Source organism: Pelophylax lessonae (assembly GCF_965119305.1).
Source record: "Pelophylax lessonae genome assembly, chromosome: 11".
NCBI classification, from domain to species: domain Eukaryota; kingdom Metazoa; phylum Chordata; class Amphibia; order Anura; family Ranidae; genus Pelophylax; species Pelophylax lessonae.
This window is the reverse complement of record NC_138778.1, coordinates 37332150-37344751: the sequence shown is the minus strand read 5'-3', so window position 1 is coordinate 37344751 and position 12602 is coordinate 37332150. Positions and strand designations below refer to the sequence as shown.

Below are 12602 nucleotides of genomic sequence, written 5' to 3'. Positions count from 1 at the left end.
TGGGAGGACGTCATATGACAGGACCCCAGAATGGCCTGCGGGGGCGCGCAGCACGGCGATCGCGGCCGCACCGTGTTCCTAGGACACAGCGCGCCCCCGATCTTGGTAAAAATCCAATGACGTGGCTCTTTTACCCATGTGATCGGCTGTGTCCAATTACTCAAAGGGAGTCTCCAGCATTAGCTCCCTCCAAGCTGGCAATACACTGATCAAAATGAATTAAGCTCAGCAGGTACTGGATGGATTTTGTTCAGTGTGTGGCAATTCCCGTCCAACAGTTTGATTGACTTCTGCCTGAGGGAATTGTTGGAAAATGTTCTTCGATCTTTGGCTGCAGCCATCATCCACTGTCCTGGTAATGGGATTCCTCCATCCACCTCCTTTGCGTTGACTGAATGAACAAAAAAAAAAACTATGAGTGTATGGCCAGCATAAACTCGATTTTCTTTCCTTCCACCACGGGCGGCATAGACGAGCGCAGGGGGTGTGCCCATTCCCCCTATTACCTGGGCTTCCCCCCGTGTTCCACCCCCCCCCCCCCCCGCAGTGCTGCTGGATTCTCTCCTCTCATCTCCCCCTGGCTGCTGCAGGCGATGTTTAGAAATGGAGAGTGGAGGAAGGTGCTAGTAAATATGTAATTTATTGGCACCTTCCTTTTCTAAATGTACACAGTGAACGCACTCACTCACTGTGTTCATTCATAACTGATGCATACAATGGGAAATATCCGTGTTAAAATTGAAAAGAAGCAGCCAGCATCAATCTGTTGATGACAAAATAACTTTCATTCTATAACTGATGCATAGTAGACTGTTTACTAGGTTCAGTTACTGTCTGTCCCCAAACCTAGGGGCTCATCTCTGCCTAAAGATGCAGATTGGCTCAAAAAATATAAGTAAGAAGAGTTGCCTTATGCCTCGTACACACGCATCGATTATTGGCCGGGAATTTTCGGCCAACGTCCGATCGGCCGATTTTCGGCTTGTTAGTATGATGCTTCCAACAACCAACTCTGACTTTTCGGCCGAATAAAATCTGGTGTGCAGGCTACAAAATTTTTGTTGGCCGCCAACACAACGGCAGATTTTCCGTCAGTCAGTACAGATTTCGGCCGACAAAAATCTGATGAGCAAGACTGGGCATGCTCAGAGAAGAAAAAACACATGGAAAGTAAACCAGCACATGACATCACTTCTGAAGTAGATTTTTGTTGGCCGAGAAAATTCGTGTGCAGTCTAGGCACATTCCAACCAACAAAACACCACTCTGGACAAAAGTCGGACGATCGGTCGGCCGATAATCGTTGCGTGTGTACGAGGCATTAGACGTTGTACTTTGCAGGCTCTTGCAAAAAGTAGACCATTGCCATCATGCCAAGTTTTTTTAAGTGGGGTCAGCAGACCAATTTTTACAGCATCTCAAAACGTCCCTATTTTATTTGTAAATCAAACATACTTGTATGACCTTCATAGCTATGCATTTCTGTTGCATCCTTATATATAGTCTAAGAATGACTCTAGAAATATATTTAGTGCCATGGTTGTTTACATAGTGGGTAAAGATCCTGTGAGATCCTAGATCTGGAGAACAGGCATGTTTTTTTGCATTGGGTCCCCAAATATTGCAATCGCATGATTCAGCATCAAATGAAAATAAACAACAATGTTTATGTATTATTTAGATTACAGCTGTTAAGCCCCAGGCGAGTTGTTTAAGTCAAACATTAGCAGATTTGGCCATACACGCTTAACACTGAACACATGACAACGCCTCCGGCCAACATTTCATCAAACAATGGCATGCCAACTTTATCTGTGATAGTTTCCAGCATATATAATGTCCTCTGTTACGAAGACCATAAAATATTTTCTATCATATTGACATTTCTCTCTGTTTATGACCAGCTTGGCCAAATTATTTCCATGTTTTCCATTAAATATTTATCCATCGTACATCTCTCTATCTTCAGGTCAGATGCTCTCGGCCACATTTTACCGCAGCTGGGAAAAGACTGGACTCAGCCTGGGATTGTTCAGCTCTATAACGCCATTCACAAGTCAGTATCATAGTCCTAGTACTGTCGTTCCATCCACTGCTCCTGTACCCGGATTTTACATTATTCATCTTTCTTTAGCTTTCCTAATGTTTATTAGTGTCTGGTTTGTTTAAGGTAACATCATCAGGTTTTTTTTTATAAACTATATAGAAATACTAGTATAAAGAAAAAAAAAAAAATATATATATATATATAGGTTATAAAAAATATAAAAATAAATATAAAAAATTATATAAAAATAAAAAAGATGATTAATCCATCAGGTGTAAGATTTATGCATATTCAATTAAAAAGTATATATATATATATATATATATATATACACACAGTATCTCATAAAAGTAAGTACACCCCTCACATTTTGGTAAATATTTTATTATGTCTTTTCATGTGACAACACTGAAGAAATTACACTTTGCTATAATATAGTGATTGTACAGCTTGTATAACAGTGTAAATTTGCTGTCCCCTCAAAATAACTCAACACACAGCCATTAATGTCTAAACTGCTGTAAACAAAAGTGAGTACACCCCTAAGGTAATACAGTGCCTTGCGAAATTATTCAACCCCCCCCCCCCCAAAACGTTTCAACCTTTTGCCACATTTCAGGCTTCAAACATAAAGATATAAAACTGTAATATTTTGTGAAGAATCAACAACAAGTGGGACACAATCATGAAGTGGAACGAAATTTATTGGATATTTCAAACCATGTTAACAAATAAAAAACTGAAAAATTGGGCGTGCAAAATTATTCAGCCCCTTTACTTTCAGTGCAGCAAACTCTCTCCAGAAGTTCAGTGAGGATCTCTGAATGATCCAATGTTGACCTAAATGACTAATGATGATAAATAGAATCCACCTGTGTGTAATCAAGTCTCCGTATAAATGCACCTGCACTGTGATAGTCTCAGAGGTCCGCAGAGAGCATCATGAAGAACAAGGAATACACCAGGCAGATCCGAGATACTGTTGTGGAGAAGTTTAAAGCCGGATTTGGATACAAAAAGATTTCCCAAGCTTTAAACATCCCAAGGAGCACTGTGCAAGCGATAATATTGAAATGGAAGGAGTATCAGACCACTGCAAATCTACGAAGACCTGGCCGTCCCTCTAAACTTTCAGCTCATACAAGGGGAAGACTGATCAGAGATGCAGCCAAGAGGCCCATGATCACTCTGGATGAACTGCAGAGATCTACAGCTGAGGTGGGAGACTCTGTCCATAGGACAACAATCAGTCGTATACTGCACAAATCTGGCCTTTATGGAAGAGTGGCAAGAAGAAAGCCATATCTTAAAGATATCCATAAAAAGTGTCGTTTAAAGTTTTCCACAAGCCACCTGGGAGACACACCAAACATGTGGAAGAAGGTGCTCTGGTCAGATGAAACCAAAATCGAACTTTTTGGCAACAATGCAAAACGTTATGTTTGGCTTAAAAGCAACACAGCTCATCACCCTGAACACACCATCCCCACTGTCAAACATGGTGGTGGCAGCATCATGGTTTGGGCCTGCTTTTCTTCAGCAGGGACAGGGAAGATAGTTAAAATTGATGGGAAGATGGATGGAGCCAAATACAGGACCATTCTGGAAGAAAACCTGATGGAGTCTGCAAAAGACCTGACACTGGGATGGAGATTTGTCTTCCAACAAGACAATGATCCAAAACATAAAGCAAAATCTACAATGGAATGGTTCACAAATAAACATATCCAGGTGTTAGAATGGCCAAGTCAAAGTCCAGACCTGAATCCAATCGAGAATCTGTGGAAAGAACTGAAAACTGCTGTTCACAAATGCTCTCCATCCAACCTCACTGAGCTCGAGCTGTTTTGCAAGGAGGAATGGGCAAAAATTTCAGTCTCTTGATGTGCAAAACTGATAGAGGCATACCCCAAGCGACTTACAGCTGTAATCGCAGCAAAAGGTGGCGCTACAAAGTATTAACTTAAGGGGGCTGAATAATTTTGCATGCCCAATTTTTTAGTTTTTTATTTGTTAAAAAAGTTTGAAATATCCAATAAATTTCTGTCCACTTAATGATTGTGTCCCACTTGTTGTTGATTCTTCACAAAAAATTACAGTTTTATATCTTTATGTTTGAAGCCTGAAATGTGGCAAAAGTTCGAAAAGTTCAAGGGGGCCGAATACTTTCGCAAGGCACTGTATGTCCAAATTGGGCCCAAATTGTCAATATTTTGTGTGGCCGCCAATATTTGCCAGCACTGCCTTAACTCTCTTTGGCATGGAGTTCACCAGAGCATTACAGGTTGCCAATGAAGTCCTCTCCCACTCCTCCATGATGCCGCCACGGAGCCTGTGGATGCTAGAGCCCTGGCACTCCTCCACCTTCTTATATGAGGATGCCCCACAGATGCTCAATAGGGTTTAGGTCTGGAGACATGCTTAGCCAGTCCATCACCTTTACTGCAAGGCAGTGGTCATCTTGGAGGTGTGTTTGGGGTCGTTATGTTGGAATACTGCCTTGTGGCGCAGTCTCCAAAGGGAGGGGATCATGCTCTGCTTCAGTATGTCACAGTACATGTTGGCATTCATGGTTCCCTCAATGAACTGTAGCTCCCCAGTACCGGCAGCACTCATGCAGCCCCAAACTATGACACTCCCACCACCATGCTTCACTGTAAGCAAGATACACTTGTCTTTGTACTCCTCACCTGGTTGCCGCCACACAGGTTAGACACCATCTGAACCAAATAAGTTTATCTTTTATCTCATCTCATAAACTTTTAAAAAATGGGGCCTGCATGTCAGTTAGCCAACATACAGAAATCAACATACGGATGATATGTTTTGTTATCCAGGTACCCAATAAATGAAATCATGAACCCCCATTTTGGGTCTTTACACATCTGACTTAGACCCCTATTTATGTCAACTGCCTAAATAAATTTCTAGGCACATATTTTAGCTAACTTTTGGGGATTAAACATTTTTCAGGGACAAATCCTAAATTGGTTATAAAGGCAAACCATAATACATTCTCTGCATTAAGGTAAAAAAAACCTTTCGATAGTTGCTCCGCCCAGCCCCCCTTAAACACTTACCTGAGGCCGATCTCGATCCAGCGTTGGGCCCATATGCAGCAGCTCTTCTATGCTCTCTCTCTTCTCACAGCAGGCTCGGCAGCAGCGGGAGCCATTGACTCCTACAGTTGTCAATCAAATCGTGTGAGGAGAGAGCATCTATAGACGCACACAGTCTGGCTCAGGATGGAGCCAACATGAGTACTAGTTTCTATGGGGCCACTTGGAGAAGCGGAGGAGCCAAGAATGTGGGTAGGGGGGCTCCAGAAGGAGAGGTTCGGGGCTACTTTGTGGAAAACCATTGCACAGAGCAGGTAAGTATGGCATGTTTGTTATTTTAAAAAAATAAATAAATACCATTTACAATTATTGTAATTTGCAGAAATTTGAATAGAAAAATCTTATACATGCCTGTTTTCATTCTTTCTTTATTAGATAATCCATGACCTGTTTTCTCCCATAGGAATGACTACAAATTCATCTACTGTTCTGCCCGCTCAGTGGGATTGGCTGATATCACAAAGACCTTCCTCCAAGGAGTGAGTGAAGGGGGCTACACTCTGCCACCAGGTCCCCTCCTGCTGTCTCCGAGCAGCTTGTTTACAGCCCTTCATAGGTAAGTATGTCCAGAGAGCTATCCAGAACATGTTTTCTTCACTACACAATTTGGCACCTTTAAAAAATGTCATCTGTTATGTCACATGTAGCGAGAATAGGCAGCGCCAAACCCCAAAATGTAGAAATTAGGATACCTTATGTTCTAATTACCTTATTTCCTTTGTTTTCCCTCCTCTGTCCGACTGAAAATGAAAAGCTGAAATTAAAGCCAGAAAACCTGTAAAGGAAAGGAGGTGCAAATGACATTGTCCTGAGTACATAGCAGACCCCCTGCTACCCCAAAGCACATCCTAGTAGTAAGAAAGAAACAATGATTCCTTATCCCACCCACTCAGCGCATAAGTAGATGCAATGCTCAAAGGATCAAACGTATACAACTAGCAAATCCGCAAGATGTAAATTCTCATATGCCAATATTCCCAATAGAGCAGCCGCTATACACAGGTCATAACATAAAAAAGGTGCGTATGAGAGCCACAGCCAACATAAACACTAGCAGCGCTAGAAAACAACCTCTACCTAGGTTGAGGGTATATGGCAAAATAGTGGATGTTATAAAGCCAAAGAGTTCATAAGTCCATGGTACTCCCAGGGTAAAGTCACAAGAAGGATTGGGTGCATAGGAAACTTGTTATATAGTGTTAAACAAGACTTCTTTGCTGGTCACTCTGCAACTACCATATCCTTCACCTCACCACTGTGCTCCCCCCCCCCTTGTGAGTGAACACGTACCCTTCACTCTAGGGTCTAGCGCTTTGTTCAACAGATGATCTTCCACTCCCAGATGGCGATCCCCTCCGGACTCCACTCCAACCGGTAGAGATATGAACAGCACTTCCTCCTCTCCTCTCACATAAAGGGGGACAAATAGGGACCTATAGCGTAATATGTACATACAAGGCTTTATTAAAAGGTTAAAATCACACTCACATGGTATCGGATGCAGTTAAGCAGAACAAATGTCCAAGGCACAAATCCCGGTCCTCCCGCTGCAAACGTTGTCCCCACTGAGCCACACAGTACGGGTGGTCCAGCCACCTGATCGCGATGTTGCCCGGACTCAATGGGCGTTATACCCGGGGATCCGCTGGGATGTCCTTGGTGTAAAACAGAATGGCCGCGTGCTCACGCCCTGACGCGTCACACCCTCAGTAGAAGTCCAGTGCCGACGAAACGCGTCAAGGCGTGAGCACGCGGCCATTCTGTTTTACACCAAGGACATCCACTCCCAGACGACCTTGCTGACTGTATTTAACATCTACTTATGTGGCTGATTTATCAAACATGAAATAAAAGTTAGTGTTTGTAATGCCCCTGGCAAGAAAATTGGTTTAGCTGCTTGTCTTCTCAATAGAAGACTTGAAAAGCCAATTTCCCAACCAGAACTGTTTACTTCATGCGTAGCGCTGAGAAGTTGGCATGTTAAAGGACATTACTTCTCCCTTATTGTTTTGTTGAAAGGGTTCAGAAAATGATCCTAAATGTCTCCAATGGGGACAGAGTCAGTAACAAAAACACAATTGCTAGTACAGAGGGGAAAAGTTTGAAGCCCTTTAAAATTTGCATTGCTGACTGTTTTCTTGTCACTTTTCCACTGCAAGTACCGGCTTGGCTCTACTCGGCCCTGCTTGGCCCGGTTTGCTTTTCCACTGCTGGTACCGCATGGTACTCTGTTGGAACGGTTCGGTACGGTACGGTATGGTTTGCTTTTCCACTAAAGTAGTACTAAAGTTAAGTGGGTGGGATAACAACGGGGTGGGTGGGATTCTCTGACCAATCAGTGGCTAGTAGTGACTGCATGCAAAGGATTGTGGGATATGGTACCGGGTATGGTACCTCTTGGAACCACAATCGAGGTGGTACTGTTTTTGAGAGCTGTACCGTTCGGTTCCATGCAGTGAAAAAGCGCCGCCGTACCGTACCGAACCGTTCCTACACCATACCATGCGGTACCAGCAGTGGAAAAGCACAAAAGCGAGCCGAACCATTCGGTTCCATGCAGTGGAAAAGCGCGTTAGTGACCCCAGTCCCTCATTGCTAGTCCAGCTGCCACAGAGGTGTCAATGGGACACTAAGTTAAAGGAAATCCTATCTGTGGAGTTATAGGCAATAATAAAAACCTTCTGGAAATTGTAACCCTTTTTTAACTGGGGATTGACTTTATTTTTTTTGTGGTTCCTCTTCTGCTGGCTGAAACGCTAAATAAAACTAGGGGAAAATAAATTAGATATTATACTGGCCTTTCTCCCAGGTTCCACAGTGTGAGTTGTGATGTCATCCTTGTTCCTGTAAGATCTGTGAGAATGGAGAGTACGTCAAACCTCAGGAGAAGATGCTGCAGCACAATACATGATTGTCTTCTCATTGAGATTTGGCTACTCAACATACCCCAGGATCTTGCCAGAAGCAGGATGACAACACCCTTGCCTGGGCACCATGGCAAAAGTCAGGTGAATGGTGAGTGTATATATTTTTCCTCCACGGGTGTTTTTTACCGCGTTTCAGGAAAGAGGCACAATAAATAGTGGACCTTGCTATTTAGGTGCAAGATCTTCTGTAAATCTCAGAGACCAATATAGTTATCAGTACAGGACACAGGACTTGTATTCATAGACCATGCGTTAGATGCAGGCTACGCAGTGTGCACTAGTCTTTGTATAGCAGCACTTTTCTTTCTGTAGCCTAAGCGAGCCCCCAAGGCACCAAGAAACTGGCTAAGTCAAGAAAAACCTTTCCAATACACACACAAACTGTGCATTTTATGAGGACTGGCCCAATTCTGAAAGAATTCTCACTCCTTAGCTTTTTGCATTTCAGTTTTCAATAAACACCTTACACTTTTTGCATTTCAGTTTTCAATAAACACCTTACACTTCCCATATGAGGATATTTTTAAGGATTATGTTGCTAGGCACCTGGAAGCCCTCTTCAAGGCCTTCTTTTCCCTTGCAGGTCTTGCCTTGCAGCTAGCTATTGTTGCCATGTCTTTTTGCCAGGCTATTGCTAACTGGACAAGATAAATGGAAAAAAACCTTTGAGAAATTATGCTCTCAGCCTTGTTGTTTTGAGTGGGCAGTCTGGAGATTATAAATTACCAACTCATTTAGAGTGCCTCTTATCTCTGTGCATATGCACTGGATTTTGTGGATAAAAGCTTGGTCTGCAGAACCTGCTTGTAAAATTGTCTTCAATGCATGTGTTTTGATGGTGAATGCCAATTTGTGGAATCCCTTGATAAATTCATTAAGGAATTGACTTGCTGTACAAGAAAAAGCCCAAGTCTCATACTCCTACAGCTACTGCTTCTGCTCAGCTAAAGGGACCTTTACACTTCCCCGGGTGTCAACTTTCAAACCAAGACATAGCACCTGTTTTTGTTGCAAGGCCTGGGCTCCTAAATCCACCAAGCCTGTCTAGAAGCCCTCTTCACAATGAAAGGACCCACCAACTCTATGAAGTGGGGGGGGACAGCTGTTGGCATTTAAGTTGGATCTGAAAATTCCCAGGCCTGTCATTTCATCTGTCATTTCAAGGGTGTATAAACTAGAGTTTCTATCTCTGCCCCTCTTCACTTTAACTTTTCAGTCTGCCAGCTTCAGACCAAAATAAGGCAGATTCAATGACCTTTCATTTTCCTTCCTTGGGAGAAAGTTTCTTCCCTAAGATCCCACAAGAGGACCCTCAGGTCCAAACTGCACCCCCCAGTTTGCTTCTGGGTTCTGGGCTTGGTGGTAGCCTCTTTCCCAGGCAGTTCCCATTCGCCCATCTTCACTCCAGACCTCTTCAATCCAACATACTGATGAAGCGTCGCATGCCAATCCCTGGATCGTCCAATGCTTCTGTCTAATCAGACAAAGCTCTTCCTTAAAATGGGGGATCTCAAATCCTGCCCTGGAGTTAGGAAAGTCTTTCCTTCACATTCCCTGGAAGATAGTGACGGATGTGAGCCTCACAAGCTGGGGCAGAGTTTATAACTCACTGTCCAGGGAACATGGTTCTGACAGGAGTCGAAACTTCCCGTCAACATTCTGTAGAGTCGTAAGAGTGTCTCTAAAACACTGTGCAATGCTACAGTAGTGGCCTGCATAAACCATCAAGGGGGTGTCAGAAGAAAATCTGCCATAGAAGAAACCAGTCTCATGCTCTTCTAGGTGGAAGCTCACATTCTAGCTCTCTTAGCCATCCACATTCCTGAAGTGGCCAATTAGCAGACGGACTTCCTAACCCCACCTAAACCCAGGGAAGTGGTCTCTGAACCCCAAAATCTTTCATATCCCTGTCAAAGCATGGGAAAACCAGATGTGGACATCCTGGCCTTGATCTTCAATAACAAGCTGAAAATATTTGTAGCCAAGACCAGGGATCCACTTGCCATCACAGTAGAGGCTCTAGTAATTTCTTGGACTCCATTCAAACTGGTTTTTGCCTTCCCTCCAAGAAAGAACTGTTGTGCAAGATAGCGGAGAAAGGGGTTCTGGTGATTCTTATTGCACCAATTTTGCCCAGAAGGGCATGGTACACAGACATACCCAAGCCCCCCTATTCCATCCTGCTTCTCAACAGTGTGGAATAAACCCTTGCTGTATTTATTGGCATGGCTGTTGAGACCCAAGTGCTAAAGGATAGGGGTATTTCTGACTCTCTTCTTCCCACCTTACTCAGAGCTCAAAGTGAATCACACTCCTATAAGATTTACTGTACATTTTCACATGGAAGGCTTACTTTACTTAGTGCAAAGGCAGGAAGCTGAGTCACAGGGAATACTCTTTGTTTGGTATTAACCAGCATTGAGTACCTTAAGGGACAGGTTTCTTCCTTAGCCATTTTATTTCAGGAACCTATTGCCTCGTAACCCCTAATCAGGACTTTTTTTTTAAGGGAGTTACTCATATAAATTTCCAGATTTAACTTCCTACGTCTCCTTGGGATCTCAGCCTGGTGCTCTTTGTACTTTAAAGGAGATGTACAGCCTTGTGCTCCTTTGGCTGTACATCTTCTATGGATTACAGGAGTGCGGTTTGTTCTGCACTCTTGTGAACTGTTTTTAGCAGAGAGTGGGCTGAAGTCCGCTCTCTGCTGACGTCACAAAGTCGGTTCAGGCACCGCGTCGTCACGACCACGAGTCGGCAACCACCAGGTGCCTGGACCGACGCCCGGCTCAGCCTCTCAGCGAGCCACTGAGAGCCTGAGCCAGCTGCTCCCCGCCCTTCCACAGCCCAGAGCTCCAATGAGTGAGGAGTGGGCAGAGCAGAGAGCTGCTGACTGACAGTTAGCAGCTCTCTGCTCGGGGGGCTGTCAGAACCAAGCGATCGGCGGTGTTTGATCGCTCGGTTTTCAGTATAGACGCGCCAGACCGATGCTGAATCCACCTAGGTAAGTATAAATGGGGGGCAAATAACCCCACACTTCTCTTTTAAAGATCTCCTTTTGAACCAATTAGAGCTATTCCATTGGTAGACGTCACTTGTAATGTTGTCTTCCTAGTAGCCATTGCATCTGTCAGGGGTGTTTCTGGGTTGGTAGCTCATTCCCATACAGTGCCCTTTCTTATTTTACACAAGAAAAAAGTGGTTTTGAGACTCAGCCCCGGGTCACACTTATGCGATGCGGGAAGACTGCGAATTCGCGGCCTGTTCCCGCATCGCAAACGCACCCCTGGCAGTTCACACTGCCATATGCGATACACTGGGGGTGTCAATGTAATCTTAACGACACCCCCAGTTTGATCGCATATCGCAGTGCGATCTTGCAGTTCGCACAGGATCGGATCGCACAAGTGTGAACCGCTGTGCGATCCGATCCTGATGCGGCTGCAAAAAAGGGTCCTGTGCCTCTTTGCTGCGGATGCAGTGCGAATTTAGCCATACAAAGTGTATGGCTAAACTCACACCGCACAGCCGATCGCATGTAATGAAGGAGCAGTGCGCTCCGACATTACATGCGATCGCCGCAGCCGCATCAGTGTGAACCGGCTCTAAAACCTACATTCCTAATCCTAACTAAGGTGGTCTTTTTTTCCACCTCAATAAGGACATTGTTCTCCCCTCCCTTTGTCGTGACCCAAAACATGACAAGAAATTTTCCCTACACTGCCTAGATGTGTCAGGGCTGTCAGAGTCTATCAGGCAGCCACAGCCTCTGTTCTGAAGACTTAGTCCATCCGTGTCCTGCCTGTGGGCCCTAGCAGGGCATCCAGCTTCCCTCTCCACCATTGCCAAGTGGATCAGGCTACTCATCCTTTCCCTATTAAAGCCCATTTCACCAATGATATTTGTTTCTCTTGGGCTTTTCAGCATCAAACATCTGCTTTCCAAATTTGCAAGGCCGCCATCTTGTCCTGTGTTCACATGTTCTCCAAGTTCTACTAGGTGGATGTTCAAGCCTCAACTGATACAAGCTTTGGCCACAAGGTGCTTTAAGCTATTTTCTGAGTGTTTTTTGGAGTAAATAGGTTTATATGGGTGCAAAAGTATAAAAGGATTTTATCCAGGGGTGATGTTGTTACCCACCAAAATATTGTAAAGGTGATTTCATAATTTCATTGTTTTATTTACTTTGATGTGTGTCATTAGTATGGTGCCTTACATGTCCCTTCATACTGAAGGTATATTCCCCTTTTCTTGCCAATTAGGGTTATATGGGTGATCTCTAGGTTTGGCCCTAGTAATGGTCGGAATACACGATAAGAAAATTGGCCGAAAATTTCCATTCAGCAAGCGATCAGCCGATATTCTACTCGTTAATGTCCAGCCATCAATGAGCGATATCGATATTGTGAACAAAAAATACCGCTTGAAAAACCCGAAAAATTATGTCGTCTTGTTTGCGAAAGAACGATATTCTATACGTTGGTGTTGAGGTCATTCAGTTTAAATCTG

The 12602-nt window shown here is 44.0% G+C and overlaps 1 protein-coding gene across 1 annotated transcript in view; it reads left to right on the top strand.

The window, feature by feature from the left end:
- LPIN3 (lipin 3) overlaps positions 1–12602 on the top strand; it is an 87065-nt gene that overhangs the window by 54303 nt on the left and 20160 nt on the right. Inside the window, exons 16-17 of the mRNA XM_082272056.1 lie at positions 1970–2056; positions 5570–5722. Of these exons, the coding sequence (XP_082128182.1) occupies positions 1970–2056; positions 5570–5722 (240 nt within the window). The remainder of the gene's footprint in view (positions 1–1969; positions 2057–5569; positions 5723–12602) is intronic.